This window comes from Macaca thibetana, chromosome 3 (assembly GCF_024542745.1).
Source record: "Macaca thibetana thibetana isolate TM-01 chromosome 3, ASM2454274v1, whole genome shotgun sequence".
NCBI lineage: Eukaryota > Metazoa > Chordata > Mammalia > Primates > Cercopithecidae > Macaca > Macaca thibetana.
Window position 1 is genome coordinate 81,315,529 of NC_065580.1, and position 16,369 is coordinate 81,331,897.

At 38.3% G+C, this 16,369-nt stretch overlaps 1 protein-coding gene across 1 annotated transcript in view; it reads right to left on the reverse strand.

The window, feature by feature from the left end:
* Positions 1-11,227: 11,227 nt before the first annotated feature.
* The window catches only part of NDUFA4 (NDUFA4 mitochondrial complex associated), a 711,072-nt gene continuing 705,930 nt past the window's right edge, over positions 11,228-16,369 (reverse strand). Inside the window, exons 4-5 of the mRNA XM_050783029.1 lie at positions 15,849-15,906; positions 11,228-11,459 (exon numbers count right to left, since the gene is read on the reverse strand). Of these exons, the coding sequence (XP_050638986.1) occupies positions 11,403-11,459; positions 15,849-15,906 (115 nt within the window). The 3' untranslated portion in view covers positions 11,228-11,402. The remainder of the gene's footprint in view (positions 11,460-15,848; positions 15,907-16,369) is intronic.

Consider the following 16,369-nt stretch of genomic DNA (forward strand, 5'->3'; position numbering starts at 1 on the left):
TCATAAACAGTAAATCCATGGCCATGTGTTATGGGAGGTGCAAGGGAAAAAGGAGTTTGTAGATTGTCTGGTAGTCACACTCCGGATGTTAAAATAGAAACAGAACTACAAATAGATAAAGTACTCCCCCCATAAAAGGCAAATAATAAATTCATAAAATACTACCCAGTTCACATATTCCCCTCTCCCTGCCACCCCTTATACATTTTCACAACACTTGTGAAATTTCTTTTTTTTTTTTTTTTTTTTTTTTTTTTTTTTTTGAGACGGAGTCTCGCTCTGTAGCCCAGGCTGGAGTGCAGTGGCCGGATCTCAGCTCACTGCAAGCTCCGCCTCCCGGGTTCACGCCATTCTCCGGCCTCAGCCTCCCGAGTAGCTGGGACTACAGGCGCTGCCACCTCGCCTGGCTATTTTTTGTATTTCTTAGTAGAGACGGGGTTTCACCGTGTTAGCCAGGATGGTCTCGATCTCCTGACCTCGCGATCCGCCCGTCTCGGCCTCCCAAAGTGCTGGGATTACAGGCTTGAGCCACTGCGCCCGGCCAACACTTGTGAAATTTCTGAGTTGAGAGTAGCAATCATTTTTCTCTCTCCTCTGGCCAGATGTCCCAAGATATATGTCTTTCTGCCTAAGTACTACTTCTAATCCTAATGGCCTGATGCATCAGTTGATTATGTCTAACGTGGTAGCATGCTTATTCAGATGTACCTTTTTTCCTGATAGAAATTTTTTTATTTATGAAATATGTATACAAGAATTGTATCATATCTTTTAAAATGGCAATTTTAGCTGAGATTGAATATCTAGCAAATATATTAGAATAATATCATACTAACATATTTTAGAATGCTTAAGCAAATTTCAAGATTACAGATTTACAACAGGACATAAGAAAAATTTGGAATTCTTGGAGGTTGAAATTATAGGAAACAATCCATTTTCTCACAGAAAGACAGTATTTGTGAGTTAAACTAAGAATAAATTGGACAATTGGTGTGGCAAAGCATGGCCAGTCTTATAATATTAGAAAACACACACATACACACATGTACTCAGAATATAGACCAGTGAAATTAAGGAAAAGATGAAGGAAAAATCATTCACTGACTACTCACTTTTATGTGCTTTTTGTCATTTATTAATTCTATCAGAAAACAATTATTGAGTGTCCATGTAAAGCAAAATAGATAGAAAATGAGTATGTCCCCCAGGACAATAGAAAAACAAGGAACAAAGTGCCACAGAATCCAGGACAAACACCTTTGAAGAAAAAAAAAAAAAAAAGAGAGCGCTCTATAGTACCAAATGCAGTGCAGACATTATATAAGACAGGATCCAAAAAATTAATAATTACCATTGGATTTAGCAATAAGGAGATCAATAATGACTTCAGGGAGGGCAGTATCACCACGATGATGGAGACATAAGCCACATAAGTAGTGAGGAAGAAAAGAAAATAAAGGCAACTCTTTCAAGTTTTGCATATTCACTTAATATTGCCACCACAAATCCGTGAGACAGATATCATTGTACAGATGTAGAGTGAGTCTCAAAACTGTGTAAAATGGTTATATCAGATATCTCTAGTATGCCACTTCAAATTCTCTCAGCTTCATCTCTTATTCCAGCCACTGCTACAGCAACCAGTTCTAGGCAGGCTTCAACCAGTTTCATGCAAGTGCAACCTGACAGCATCTTGCACATCTCACCTTGGGCAGGTGCTAAGCACCCCTCACTTCTCTGACTCTGTGATGCACTTGGCACTCATACATGTACAACTCCCAAGTCCAGGGGAACTAATGCCTGCGAGACCATCCCTGACCAATGGAAGACAGGAGCCAAAACATAAAGATTCCCATCTCCTTCATTCTTTAGGCAGAGAGTTCTGTGATGCATTTCATAAGGCTTCTCAGAAGTCTTACAACACGAAACACCAGTCACCCATAGTGATGGACAACACAACAACCCATCTTTGTACTAGCTTTCTTCCTTGTTTCCCCACTCCTCTTCACCACTCCTGATCCCAAATGAACTACCATGCATGCAAGACTTTGTCTTAGGCTCTGTGTTCTACAGAGCTCTGAGTAAGACACTGCCAAGGACAAACATCTAATGAGTGACTGCACAGAGACTCAAACCAAAGGATATGATTCCAAACCCCATGCTCTTTTTACTACATGATTTTTACTTTTTGATTAAGAAAATTACTCTAGTTCCTGGTCAAAACTTTTTAATCTTATGGGAGCTAAATAATGTGTACACACAGAAGCAGAGTGTGGAATAATAGACAATGGAGACTCACAGGCGTGGTGGGTGGAGAAGGGGTGGATGATGGGAGGTTGATTGGTGGGTACAATGTGCATTGCTCTAGTGATGGATGCACTGAGGGCCCTGACTTCACCATAATGCAATGTATCAATGCAGCAAAATTGCACTTGTACCCCACGAATATATAGAACTTTTTTTAAAAATTAAGAAAAAAGGTCAAAACAGCTTAAACAGAAAAGAAGACATAAATGTGAAGCTGAGTAGAAAAAGGACAAAGCGGAACCTGAGAAGACAAACTGGAACCCACAAGGATGAAGGTGAACCTGTGTGGGACTCTTAGTACCTTCAAGCTTCAAAATGTGATGGGATGTGTAGATGATCTGCAGGAGAAGCTGGTGCACTCTGTTATGGGAAGCCTGAGAAGCTTAAGAAAGAGGGCTGAAGGAAGATGAAGGAGCTACAGGGCTGCTGCTGCCCCACGCCACAAGGTAAACTAGGGACAAGGAACAACGTGGATTATCTGTGGCTTTCTTCAAAGCCAAACTCATCTGTCTCAGAAAAAATTTTCCTGGTGCCCTCCACAGACCTTCCAGGTTTAAACAGATTATGGTTGCTGTCACATTTCTTTTTATTTCAAATCTCACGTGAAATACCTCTTGTGGCCCACAGTATTCCTGAATACGCAGAATAGGAAATCCTCAGAAAGCCAGTACCAGCTTAACTAAATTGATACAATACAAACCCACCACACCATCTCTTTTGTTGTGTTGCCCTTTCCCATAGTAGCACCTGCAAACCCATGTCCACGGTATACCCATATACACACACCATAATCTAACAAGACCCCAAACACATGCCTCTATGCTTTTGTATAGACTACTTCTTTGGTCTGGAATTTCTTACCCTCAGCCAGGGCCAACTTGATCGGTATGAGATTTGTGTGTAGGCCCTTGCGTTTGCAAGACCCCAGACCTGGTTTAATGCTATGCTGTCACTGTCTTGTAATTCTTAATATTACAAGGTACTCCAAGTTGCCATTTTGCACTGGGCTCCATAAATGCAACAGCTGATGTCCCAGTCTAGCCCTCATCTTTCTGGCAGATTTGCTTCTTCAAAGCCAAATTTACCTGTCACTTGCTCAGGGAAAATTTTCCTGCCCAACTATTCTGTCACTCTATACACACAGAAACACACACACACACACACACCAGTTAAACAAAAAATCCTTCCTCTGAACTGTGGTTTTTAACTACTGCTTTGAAGTTATCATTATGAAAGACCATTGTTTATTTCCCCAACTTAACTGTAAGTTCTTAAAGTGGCTCTTATCTTTGTATTCCTGTGCCCAGCACAAAACTCAGCACCTTATGTCAGTTGAGTTAAAAAAAAAAAAAAAGTGAAAACTTTAAAAATAAAAATTTATTTAAAAACAGTAGCTTTCTTATTTGTGCAAAAATCTTAAACCGTCTTTTGAGAGGGTAGGTGTGGTGGCTCATGCCTGTAATTCCAGCACTTTGGGAGGTCACAGCTGGGATTTTTCAGGCCAAGGGGATCATTTCAGGCCAAGAGTTCAAGACAAGCCTAGTCAACATAGTAATACCTCTGGATCTACACAATAAATAAATAAATACTGTAGTCCCAGCTCCTTGGCAGGCTGAGGCAGGAGGATCACTTGAGTTGAGTCTGCAGTTAGCTATGATTGCGCCACTGCACTCTAGCCAGGGCAACAGAGCCAGACATGGTCTCCAAAATAAAAATAAACTCATTTTTTCATATTTGTGTAAAAGTCTTACAGCTGTGATATTATGGTATGTACACACGTTGGATTTTGTCCACAGCTCCTGGCTAATAATTCCCATAGGTCTTGTTACAGTCTTTTTGTTACAATGTTGGGGCACTTTAAGCCTCAGAAGCAGGCCTCAGAAAACAGAAACTCTCTCTCTCTTAACTTTCTGGCCCTTCTTTCACCAGCTCAAGGCAGGACTCTAATCTGATTGTGGGTCATAAGACCCTCATTTCAGAAGGGGTTGTGCCCCATCCCCTGAAGAAAGGAATGCTGCACAGAGAAGCCAGTAAGAATGTGAACAGACAAGACTTGCTGGGTTTCCCCACTCAGCCCATTAATATTAGATCATACCTTTTTTGTCCAATCACATTTCTACATGGTTGTCAATCATGCCTATCAAATGAAGTCTCCACAAAAGGTCTCAAAGGACTGGTTTCGGAGAGCTTCTGGACAACTGAATACCTGGAGGTTCTGGAGGATGTTTGCACTCAGCTAAGCCTTAACATACTTACAGAACCAGGAAGGAACCATCTATACCAATTCTAAGTTAATTTGGACTAAACAAGGTCTTATTACTAGCAAAGGATAATTGAAATCCCAAACTTACAAGGTTTTCAACAAAAGTAAAGTTTGCTAAAAGTTCAAATGCAACATGTATTATCCTAACTTCTAATCTTGTGGCCTTAGACAGCCTAGTCCACAGACATGAAGGAAATTTGCTTTGGAAAAGAATGATTATCATCGTTGGAAAAAAAAGGGAGGGGGAAGGAGAATTTATGTAAAAAGAATGTTATATGGTAAATTCTTATCCTAAAATAAATTAACTGGTTGTTTAAAAAAAGGGATGTTTGCAGCAAGTCAGAAAGTTGAGGCACGTCAAAGAGTTGTCTGTGTAAGTCGTGAAAAAAAAAAATGTGTGTTATGAAAGGGAATTTATGCAAGAAATGTTATATAATTTAAAAGTAATCAGGCCTCCTGAATGTAAAACTATTGAAGAAACAGTTTATGTGCAAAATGTATAAGGAAAGTAAAATATACTTTTGGTATATTTTATACCAAAGGATTACAAGGAGGCATAAGAATGTGTGTATTTTTACCTACATTAAAAGGTTAAAAAATTTTTTTTGTTGTTTTGAAGGTTTAAGCCAGTTCTAAAACGTTAATTGTAAAGGAAATTCTGTGTGTAAACATACTGGCTAAAATTAGGGTATCATCCAGTTTTTCTGTGAACTGGACATTAAAATAAAAGCACAACAGGTTTTTCTTAAAGCACTAACCTGCTTTTTAACAAAAATTATAAAAGGTTAAAAAGAGTCTATAAAAATCTTACCATATGGTCAGACGTTAAAATTGGATAAATATGTCTACAAGGTTTTATTAAAATTGAGTTTAACATTAATAACACACTAATATAAAGGTGAAATTTAGCTTATCTGGTATAAAAATCATACAGGAAGCATTGTCAAATATAAAATGGTGTTTGGCTTTCTTTGGTCTAAAAACTAATAAAAATAGGTGCTAAAGGAAATTTCTCAGTAAGAAGGCACTAAGGACTATAAAGTCCACTGCTGATGTCCCCACATTTAAAACAAAAGTTCAGTTTCTTAGAAATTATATACTTGGTTTATCTTCCACTTTCCTTTCCCTCAAAACTAAAAGTCTTTTAGCACAGGTACCACCCCTAGAATTTCTGGTAAACCAGCACCAGCCTGAAGATCACATTCTCATCAAAGGATGGAAAGAAGGAAAACTCGAGACAGCCTGGGAAGGACCCTACCTTGTGCTGCTAACCACCGAGACTGCTGTTTGTACAACGGAAAGGGAATGGACTCATCACAAGAAAGCACCGCCCGCTCCAGAGTCGTGGGCCATGGTCCCAGGGGAAAACCCTACCGAACTAAAGCTAAGAAAAATTTAACTCTCTTTCATCTATTCTATTACTCTTTCTTCTTTCCTCGTTCTATTGACTCATTTCAATCACCTGCTCCATCCTGACTCATTCTAATTACCTGCGCCACTCTCATTCCGATTACCAGCTACCTGCCCCACCCTAACGCATTTTCCACCCTGCATAACCATTTTTCCCACCAAACCACTCACCCCATTACTCTCTTTAAATTACGGAATTAGTTTAGCCTGTGTGGTCTAACCCTAGCCAATAGGGGAACAACACAGCAGCAGGGGCCACGTGCATCAGGGATAAGAACCCCTTCCCCTCCCTTGTCCAAGTGTGCGCTCACCATTTCTCCATCTGTAAGGGCGCACCCTTCTATAGAAGTACCTTGCCTTGCTGAGAATTAAAAAAAAATTAAAAAAAAAAAAAAGAAAATGCATTTAATACACCTAACCTAACAAACATCATAGCTGAGCCTAAAAACATTTTCAGAACAATTACATTAGCCTACAGTTGGGCAAAATCATCTAACACAAAGCATATCTTATAATAAAGTGTTGAATATCTTATGTAATTTAACAAATGATCATCTGTCATAATATGCATATCACTTTTGCACTATTGTAATTTCAAAAAATCATAAGAAGAGTTAACATAAGTTGCTGTCTGCATGTAACAGGGAAGATGAAATGACTCTTCACCACGTTTATAAAAGAAGTTTGCTATGTATCTTCACTTAGGATGGAGGTCTGAAAATCTTGTGTAGAATTAATTCCTTTATTTTTCTGCTTAGGAACAAACAGAAAAAGGTTATTATAGAGTATACAAGCTGCTGCATTTTAAGATTAAAAAAACAACAGCAGGGGAAGAGATCTGAGATACATTTTTCCAGATGCTGGTTGTCATTTACATAGCATAAAATAATTCTTTGAATATCAGGCATGGTTTAACTCAGTACCATTTTCGACCTAGGAGAGAAGACCTGCATATCAAAATTTTAATTCATTGAGTCATAATGCAAATCAGAGAGAGTGTAACATTATTATAGCACGCTATGTGGACAGGCATTGCTTTAGTAAACGTAGAGAGAAATATAAATCACCCCACTTCTTAGACTTACAGCTCTGGTGTAAAATACACTTTTGGTGAAAGGATTATATGGAAGCATAAGAATGTGTGTATTTTTACCTATATTAAAAGGTTAAAAAAATGTTTTTTTGTTTTGAAGGTTTAAGCCAGTTTCAAAACGTTAATTGTAAAGGAAATTGTGTGTGTACAACAGACCTTGTTCATGTGTTGAAATCAATGATATTTGCAATAAAAATATTATATGATCAGATTAACAGCTGAATAAACTTTTACCAAATAGTCCTTTTCTTTCCAAGTTTTATATAATATGGCTTTTAGAATTTTCCCCACCAGGTGCAGTGGCTCACGCCTGTCTGTAATCCCAGCACTTTGGGAGGCTAAGGCAGGCAGATCACGAGGTCAAGAGATCGAGACCATCCTGGCCAATATGTTGAAACCCCGTCTCTACTAAAAATACAAAAAATTAGCTGGTCATGGTGGCATGTGCCTGTAGTCCCAGCTACTCGGGAAGCTGACACAGGAGAATTGCTTAAACCCAGGAGGCAGAGGTTGCAGTGAGCCAAGATGGCACCACTGCACTCCAGCCTGGCAACAGAGTGAGACTCCATCTCAAAAAAAAAAAAAAAAAAAATTCCCATTACAGTTTCTAAAGGAAGAGAATGAATTCCAATGTTTATAATAGCTAATGTTTAAGTAACATGTATTCTGCCATGATATATACTAATCCCCTTACCTAAAAAAGCTCATTTAGCCAGATTTGGTGGCTCACACCTGTAATCCCAACACTTTGGGAGGCCAAGGCAGGAGGATGAGAGTTCCAGACCAACCTGGGCAACATAGTGAGATGCTGCCTCTACAAAAAAAAATTAAAAACTAGCTGGGTGTAGTGGCACACACCTGTAGTCCTAGCTACCTGGGAGGATGAAGTGGGAGGATGACTTGAGCCTGGGAGGTGGAGGCTGCAGTAAGCCATGAATGTGCCACTGCACTCCAGCCTGGGTGACAGAGAGATCCTTTCTAAATAAATAAATGGAACAGAAAATAGCTCAGGAAACAAAGGGGCATGAGCAAGAGACTGAGTAGAAAAGCCAGTGATGTAGGTTAACAAAAACAGTATGGTGTTCTAGGGACCCGGGAAGAGTGTCTTAAGGAGGAGCTGTATCAATTGTTAGGTCAAAGTGATACTGATGATCAACTTGAATTTACAAACAGAAGTCACTGATAAAACCTTAACAGAAGCGTTTTTAGTGGAGTGGTAAGAATAAAATCTGACCGGAGTAGGGTAATAAACTTGAAAGAAGTAAAATTTAGTACAATTATTTTTAGCTTTTTTTCTTTGCAAAACTGCTCTGGTTTGAATGTATGTCTGCCACAAACCTCATGAAATTTAACCCCCACTGGTGCAGAGGCATGTGCCTGTAATCCCAGCTACTAGGAAGGCTCAGTGGGGAGGATCACTTGAGGCCAGGAGGCTGCAGTGTACTATGTTTGTGCCTTTGAATAGCCACTGCACTCCAGCCTGGGCAACATAGCAGGACTCAGTGTCTAAAAGTGGATTTAAAAAAAGGAAAAAGAAATTTGATCCCTAATGTTGGAGGTGGTGCTTAATGGAAGGTGTTTGGGTAATGAAAACAGATGCCTCATGAATGGTTTCAAGTTGCCTTCTCAGTAATAAGTGAGTTCTCACTCTATTTGCTCCCAGGAGAGCTGGTCATTAAAAAGAACCTACCACTTCCCCCTTTGCTCTTGCTTCTTGTCTATGTGATCTCTGCACACATCAGCTACCCAACTTCTATCATGAGTGGAAGCAGCCTGAGGCTTTCACCAGATGCCCAATCTTCCAGCCAGCAGAATCACGAGCCAAATAACCCTTTTTTAATGTATAAATTACTGTTTCAGGTATTCATTTATAGTAACACATAGTAAGACAAGTGCCTACTGGTAGGCATCTATAAATTCTGAAAACTGTAGATTTTCAAATACACGGAAATGCTACCCAAGGACATCTGTATTTAAATGCAGCTTTGCCTGCTGACTGTATTAACACGAGAAATCAACAAAACAGTCTGTCTTCTGAATGAAGAAGCACAGCAGGGCCAGAAGCAGTGGCTCACGCCTATAATCCCAGCACTTGGAGAGGCCAAGGCAGGCAGATTGCTTGCGGTCAGGAGAGAGACCAGCCTGGCCAACGTGGCGAAACTGTCTATCAAAAATACAAAAATTAGCCAGGGATGGTGGTGGGCACCTGTAATTACAGCTACTCTGGAGACTGAAGCAGAATAGCTTGAACTCAGGAGGCTGAGGTTGCAATGAGCAGTGAGCCGAGATCATGCCACTGCACTCTAGCCTGGGCAACAGAACAAGACTCAGTCTCAAAAAAAAAAAAAAAAAAAAGCAGCACAAGCACAATTCTAAACATTCAAAGAAAAAAAAGAGTGTGTTATCTTTCTTTCTTGGCAGCATTGGTATCTGATGCATTTGTAAATGACAACTTCTTTAGGTTGCCATTGAAGTTTGTTACATAGCAGTAATATAGTTTTTTCATTAAGACATGCCCTATTTCATGCCAAATTTAATATTTATTCTTACATTGCAAAGTCCGAGGATAGACACAAAATAGATACTACTCAGAATTTTTAAGGATTCATAAAATGATCCTCAATTCTAGAAAATGTTATTACTAATTTCTTAATGTAGCATTTATTTGGAGTTGCTTAATAAAATGTTTTTCAATTATGTGACACACTGTTTCTTTACACAGTTTTAAACTTTGAGGTAATTTGTGCCAAAGGATCTAGAGTAATTCTCAACAGAGGTAGGAATGGACCAATTTTGCCCACCAATGGACATTTGGTAACGTCTCCATTTTTTTCATAGCCTGTGGGAATTGGAGGGAAGGAGTGCTTTTTGTGTGTAGTGGCAGAGCCCAGGTTAGCTGCTAAACATGCTAAAACCCATGGGATGGTCTGTTAAACCAAACTGTCTTTCAGAAACAGTCAATAGTGGCAAGGTTGAGAAACCCTGCTCTTAGAGGTTGAAATTATGCATGACACATAGGAACTAAAAGCATGGAATCTGGTAACTGAAAACACTCTACACACTCAAAATTCAAAACTACATGGGTTTAAATATCCACCATTTGACTAACAGAATGAATTCAAGTAATTCAACCTGTTTAAAAATTTAAAAATTTTTGAGATAATCCATGTACTTCAAATACTTAGCTCAGTTCCTGACATTGAAAACGTGTTCCTACTACCCTGTAAACATTTAATTGTATACTTATATACCAATATCCAAAATTAATGTCAGTAAATTCCTCAAGTTTCTATGACGTGATGACTTACACACACCTATGTGAAAACTCACCACATTCCCCACCTTAAAATTATGAATATACTTCCTGGCCTTTGAAAACCTGCACCATGGCTGAGCGCAGTGGCTCACACCTGTAATCCCAGCATTCTGGGAGGCTGAGGAGAGTGGATCGCTTGAGCTCAGGAGTTCAAGACCAGCCTGGGCAACATGGCAAAACCCTGTCTCTAAAAAAAATACAAAAATTAGCTAGGCATGGTGGCACATACCTGTAGTCCCTGCTACTTACGGGCTGAGGCAGGAGGATCACTTAAGACCGGGAGGTCGAGGCTGCAGTGATCCATGTTTGTACTACTACATTCCAGCCTGGGTGACAGAGACTATCTCAAAAAAAAAAAAAAAAAAAAAAGAAAAGAGAACCTGCACCAAGACTCAGCAGCAGAAATTCTCAAGATCTCGACTACCAGCACTATGGTTAGCAGTGATAAACTCAGATTTCAACTTCAATCCTAGGACAAAAGTCACTTATAACCTTGAAAATCACCACAAAGAGAATGCCAAGTAAAGACCATTGTTAAAAACTGCACACACTTCAACAACTGCCAGTAAGAGAAACTCAAAGCTTTCTATTTTGCCAATGTCAGATGCTTGAGTATCCTTCCCAATTTACTTTTGTGTAATTTCCAGTTCCAGTTGTTATGTATGCTCTAGTGAAGTTACCAACGGTCTATACACAAAATGGAAGTGTTTTATTAAAGCAGCTTAAAGTCGTATTTTCAAACTATAGAAATTCAGAAATTGTTTAAATTCTAATAGTTAATTTCCTATACTCTAAAGTTCAGAGTGTACTTTCAGCATAAAAAAAGTGACACATATCAAGTTTCAGTTATTTATTAATCAGTGTAATCTCCAATAGAGATTACAATAGAGATCTCCAACATGATTTCATGCATTTAGAGGAGAAATATTTCCTGGTTAAGTGGAAAATTGTGCGGATGTGGCTTCTGGAAGACCTTCATTCTAAAGCAGCGTTATAGTGAAACATTTCATTTAGAAATCTGGACGTTCCTTCTTCAGTTTGTCGTAATCCACATTCACTGAGTAGAACTTGGAACAGAAAAAAAGATATTTTAAGTAATCTTAAATACACAGAGATGGTACAAAGGTTTTAGAATTCTTTGTATTTGGTTTTCTACAGTAACAATTACAGACATGAATTTTTAAAAGAATAACAACATAAAAGTCATTCATAGAAAAATACTATACCTAAAATTCCAGCCTTCGATGATAGTTTTGGCAAGGTAAAAATATTCAATTTATTTCAGAAGAGCAGTGTCAGTACAGTCTACTACTTGGACCCTATAAGGAAAATTCTTCTATTTCAAAGTGAATAATTAAGAATTCCTTCTGATACACACTTCCAGTTCGGTAAGTTTTTGCCTTAACTCTACTAAGTACATGGAAGAATCGCCAACAGAATAGAGGATTAACAAGAAATTACATTCCCTACTTGCTGAATGAACTGCTGTAATTTAGAGGGAGAGATCCTGCAACAAAAAGAGGCTAGTAATATATAAAGTATTGCTTTGTTTTGTGGTTTACATAACTTTTGAGATATTTTCTCTCTCTCACTAATTTCCTAACCCAGGCTATATTCAATATCAAACTGACACTTCACCTCTGGTAATGGCTTTTAAATAATATGGTATTTCTGCTGTTTAAAATTTCCAACATTTCTTTATAATCAATTAAAATTAATTTTAGAAATAAACCTTACTGTGATTGCTTAAAAAAAACAAAAACAAAAAAACAAAACACTCCCTCTCTCAGTAACTTAAAAAAAAAAATGACATATTTGAAACTGGTCCAGAGTTTCTACTAAGGACACATTACTGCTTGTACACAAGCCCAAATAAGGCTAAAATCTTGGGTTTACTCATTCTTGCGCCAAAGAATGCTAGAGAGGTTGTGCTATAATTACTTGAAGACTATGATATTTATCGCCCAAAGAACCACAATTTCAGAATGATAAACATTTTCTTCAGGGTTTTTAAGCATGAAGTTCACAAATCTGTATTCTTTCTTTCTTCAAATCCCTTTTATTTCTTCAAATACACCCGAACTTATTTATTTCTGAAAAACTCTTATTTATTTTACTGATTAAAAAAAATCCTCAGGTTGTAAAGCGTATTACCAAGTTATCCTTGAGATACAGACAGATACAGGCTTTTATGGACAGAAAATTATAAATAATCCATAAAGCAGTATTCTTTGTTCTGACAGTGTTCATTTAAGAAACAATTAATCTAGATAATAAGATTAAAAAAAACTATTTGTGCTATCCTCTAACATATTAACAAAACATTAGAAATAATTTACAGAAGGGTTTGCAGGTATATATTAAGGAAAGGAAAATAAACATTTGTTGGGCTCCTGCCCAGGCACTGGGCTAGATGCTTTATGTATATCTTAGTTAATTATCACAATAACCCTTCTCATTCTTAATATACAAAAGAGGTAATTTAGATCAAGTCCTACAACTTGCAAGATCAAGGCCCTACACCCATGCAGAGTCAAAAGCGCATACATGGTGGTATTTTTGCCAATTTTCTTAAAACTAAGCAGGCTTCTGATTTACTCGCTTCAAATCCAAAATTCTCTCTAGAATTTTAAAACCTGCTTCAACTTCCCTGCCTCTATTCTTTTTCTGTTTAATGCTGGCTACCTTGAGAGTCTCTGAAACAACAGTTGGGAAGGCACAACATATTCTGATCTTAGCTTTGGGGAGCTTCAACTGTTATTCAGTTGAGAAGTATTGCTGGGTCTTTAATGCTCAAATCTTATTTTGGTCCTGTCTCTTGCTGTTTTATTCATAGCTTTTGCTAGATTATAGCATGGCAACAAATAATCCTCTGCTTTGGACTGAATGTTTACATCCTCCCAAAATTCATGTTGTAACCCCAAACGCCAATGTGATGGTATCTGGAGGCCGGGCCTTTGAGAGGTAATTAGGTCATGAGGGTGGAACACTCATGACTAGTGCCTTTACAGGAGGGCTCACTTCTCTCCTTCCATCTTGTGAGGACACAACTGGGTTGGGCCCTCATCAGGAGCAGACTTGTTTGGCACCTTGATCTGGACTTCCCAGTCTCCAGACTGAGCAATAAATTAGTTGTTTAAGCCACCGGGTCTATGGTACCTCGTTATGGCAGCCCAAATTAACACACTCAAATCTTAGTGGCTTACAACAATGAAAGTTCACTTTTCACTCACATTATATGCCATTAGTATGTTGATTGCTTCATTTTTTTTTTTTCATTCCAATTCTAAGGTGAATGAGTAGCCCTTACTTGTCAATTTTGGTCTCATGAGAGATGCAAAAGAACAGAGGAATCACATAGTGGTTCAAGAGTGGCAGGTATCATTTCCTCCAACTCATAATTTCCCACAAGTCACAAATCAAATCTGATGTCAGTAGGCCAGTAAAACAAATTCCCTTAGGTGAGAGATTATGAATGATGGAGATGATAATCTAGTCTACCTGAATGTGTTTAGAAAAAGTATTAGGTAGGTTTCATTTACTCCAGGTTCTCGTTTCTGGATTTGGTTCCTTTTCATTTCTGTCATTACATAACATGACACTCTTTATCTTCCCGCTCTGATATCAGTGTCATAGCTATTAACAGCCCAAGCTATGCCACACACATTAGGTTTTTGTTGCAGCAACATTTCATTTTTGGTTCCCAAGGCCTCATCTTGGCATGTGTTGCGATATTTCAGAACATTAGTAAACTAGCTGCATTATCAGAATCATCTGTTACACCTTTTGAACTACACATACCCATAGATTCCAATACGTTCTTTGGTGGAAGAACCAAAGCCTGCTAGTTTTTTTTTTTTGTTGTTTAGTTTTTAAAAGTTTCTTGTATGTGGAATTATTTTTTCTGGAATAGACTTAGTTTAAACAAATGTGTAAGACAGAAAAATAAATCAGGATGCCCATTTGATCTTTTTTGAGGCAAAATGTAACACACAGATGAGATAGCTGTTTCAGCTTAGCCACTGCATTTTTATTTTCTTCTTGTAAGGAGATCTACTTAAGGATTTAGAAGCCAAATTATAATCAGGTTAAGCGGAAAACCTGAAATCCACAAAGGGTGATCTTAAAAATTGCTATCAGGCTGCGGGCACAGTGGCTCATGCCTGTAATACCAGTACTGGGAGGTTGAGACAGGCGGATCAACTTAAGGCCATGAGTTTAAGACCAGCCTGGCCAACATGGCAAAACCCCATCTCTACTAAAAATACAAAAAATCAGCTGGGTGTGGTGGTGTATGCCAGTAGTCCCAGCTACTCAGGAGAGAGAGGCACAAGAATCGCTTGAGCCTGGGAGGCAGAGGCTGCAGTGAGCCAAGATAACGCCACTGCACTCCAGCCTGGGTGACAGAGTGAGACTGTCTCCAACAACAAAGAAAAACGTTGCTATGAGTAATGATAATCCATCATAGATGTATACCTGTCGAGGAGTGCTAGACACACGCTGATCGGGGATCCTGTTCTTCACAGTGATAAATCAAATGGCCAGTTACTCTCTTTTGATGAAGTGGCTCGATATTATGGAAAGTGTATTGAGTGAGTTATAAACTTTAAACACATAAACTGTATGGTATGTGAATGGTATGGTATCTTAACGAAGCTGCCCTTGGTTTTTGGTTTTTTTTTTTTTTTTTTTTTAGACAGAGTCTCGTTCTGTTGCCCAGGCTGGAGTGCAGGGGCGTGATCTTGGCTCACTGCAACCCCCACCTCCCAGGTTCAAGCAATTCTCCTGCCTCAGCCTCCCGAGTAGCTGGGATTACAGGCATCTACTACCATGCCCAGCTAATTTTTGTGTTTTCAGTAGAGATGGGGTTTCACCATATCAGCCAGGCTGATTTCGAGCTCCTGATCTCAAGTGATCTGCCCGCCTCAGCCTCCCAAAGTGCTGGGATTACAAGCGTGAGCCACCGCGCCTGGCCTGCCTTTGGTTTTGACACTGTGCAGGTTCTTTGTATGCAATTACATATAAGAAAGGTTATGTCTGGTGAATCAATAAATGGTCTCAGTCCATGAAATCATTCTCTGGAAGAGTAGTTCCACAGACCACTCTAAATTCTTATGTCCCACAACAGACCAGCTGAATCAGAATCTCTGGGGATTAGGCTGAAGAATCTGTGTTTCAACAAGCTCTATGTACAATGAAGTCTGAGGACACTGTGTTAGACTATCTAAGAACTAAGAAAATGGTAAATGATAGCTATACTATTTTTCCTTCTTTTCTTATACTAGCAATAAAAAGCTAGCAAAAAATATTTATTAGAGCAATTAACTACCTAACAGCGCTTCAAAGTTCAATATAATGGAATTTTACTCATATATCCAGTTTCAAGAAAACCCACCTCATGACAAAACTTATTACAACACAATTTCTAACAACTTCAAAACAATTTTGTAGTTTACCTTGTATTGATCATTGGGACCCAGTTTGTTCCAGGGCTCTGGGTTATTTCTGTCCCAACTAAAAGAAATAAAACATTATGACTGTTATAATAATAAAGCACTATTTAAAATAGTGTTTTGTACTTAAGAATACATTTTTGAATAGATCAATCTTATTTTCTATTAGATGAAGTACGGTGTTACTTCATTATGGAGTTGAAACAGGTAGAGGATCTATAATAAGCAATCTCATGTAATCAATTAGAAAAATGGTAGAACACAGAATCCCTATCACAAGATACTTTTTACCCGGCTTTCACAAAAGCTTTCCATTTCATTAATAAAGAGATATATAGAAAAGTGCATAGAATAATGATGAATCAATCTTTACTGTCTATTGTTTTTCAACTGCAAATGTGCAAGTGCGGGCAAAAAACATTTACATGTGCCAAGAACCATGATTATTTTATAAAAACAATTATTATTATGTCAATCCTCAAAACATTACAAGATTTGGTATTAGCAGTTCTACTTTACCAAAG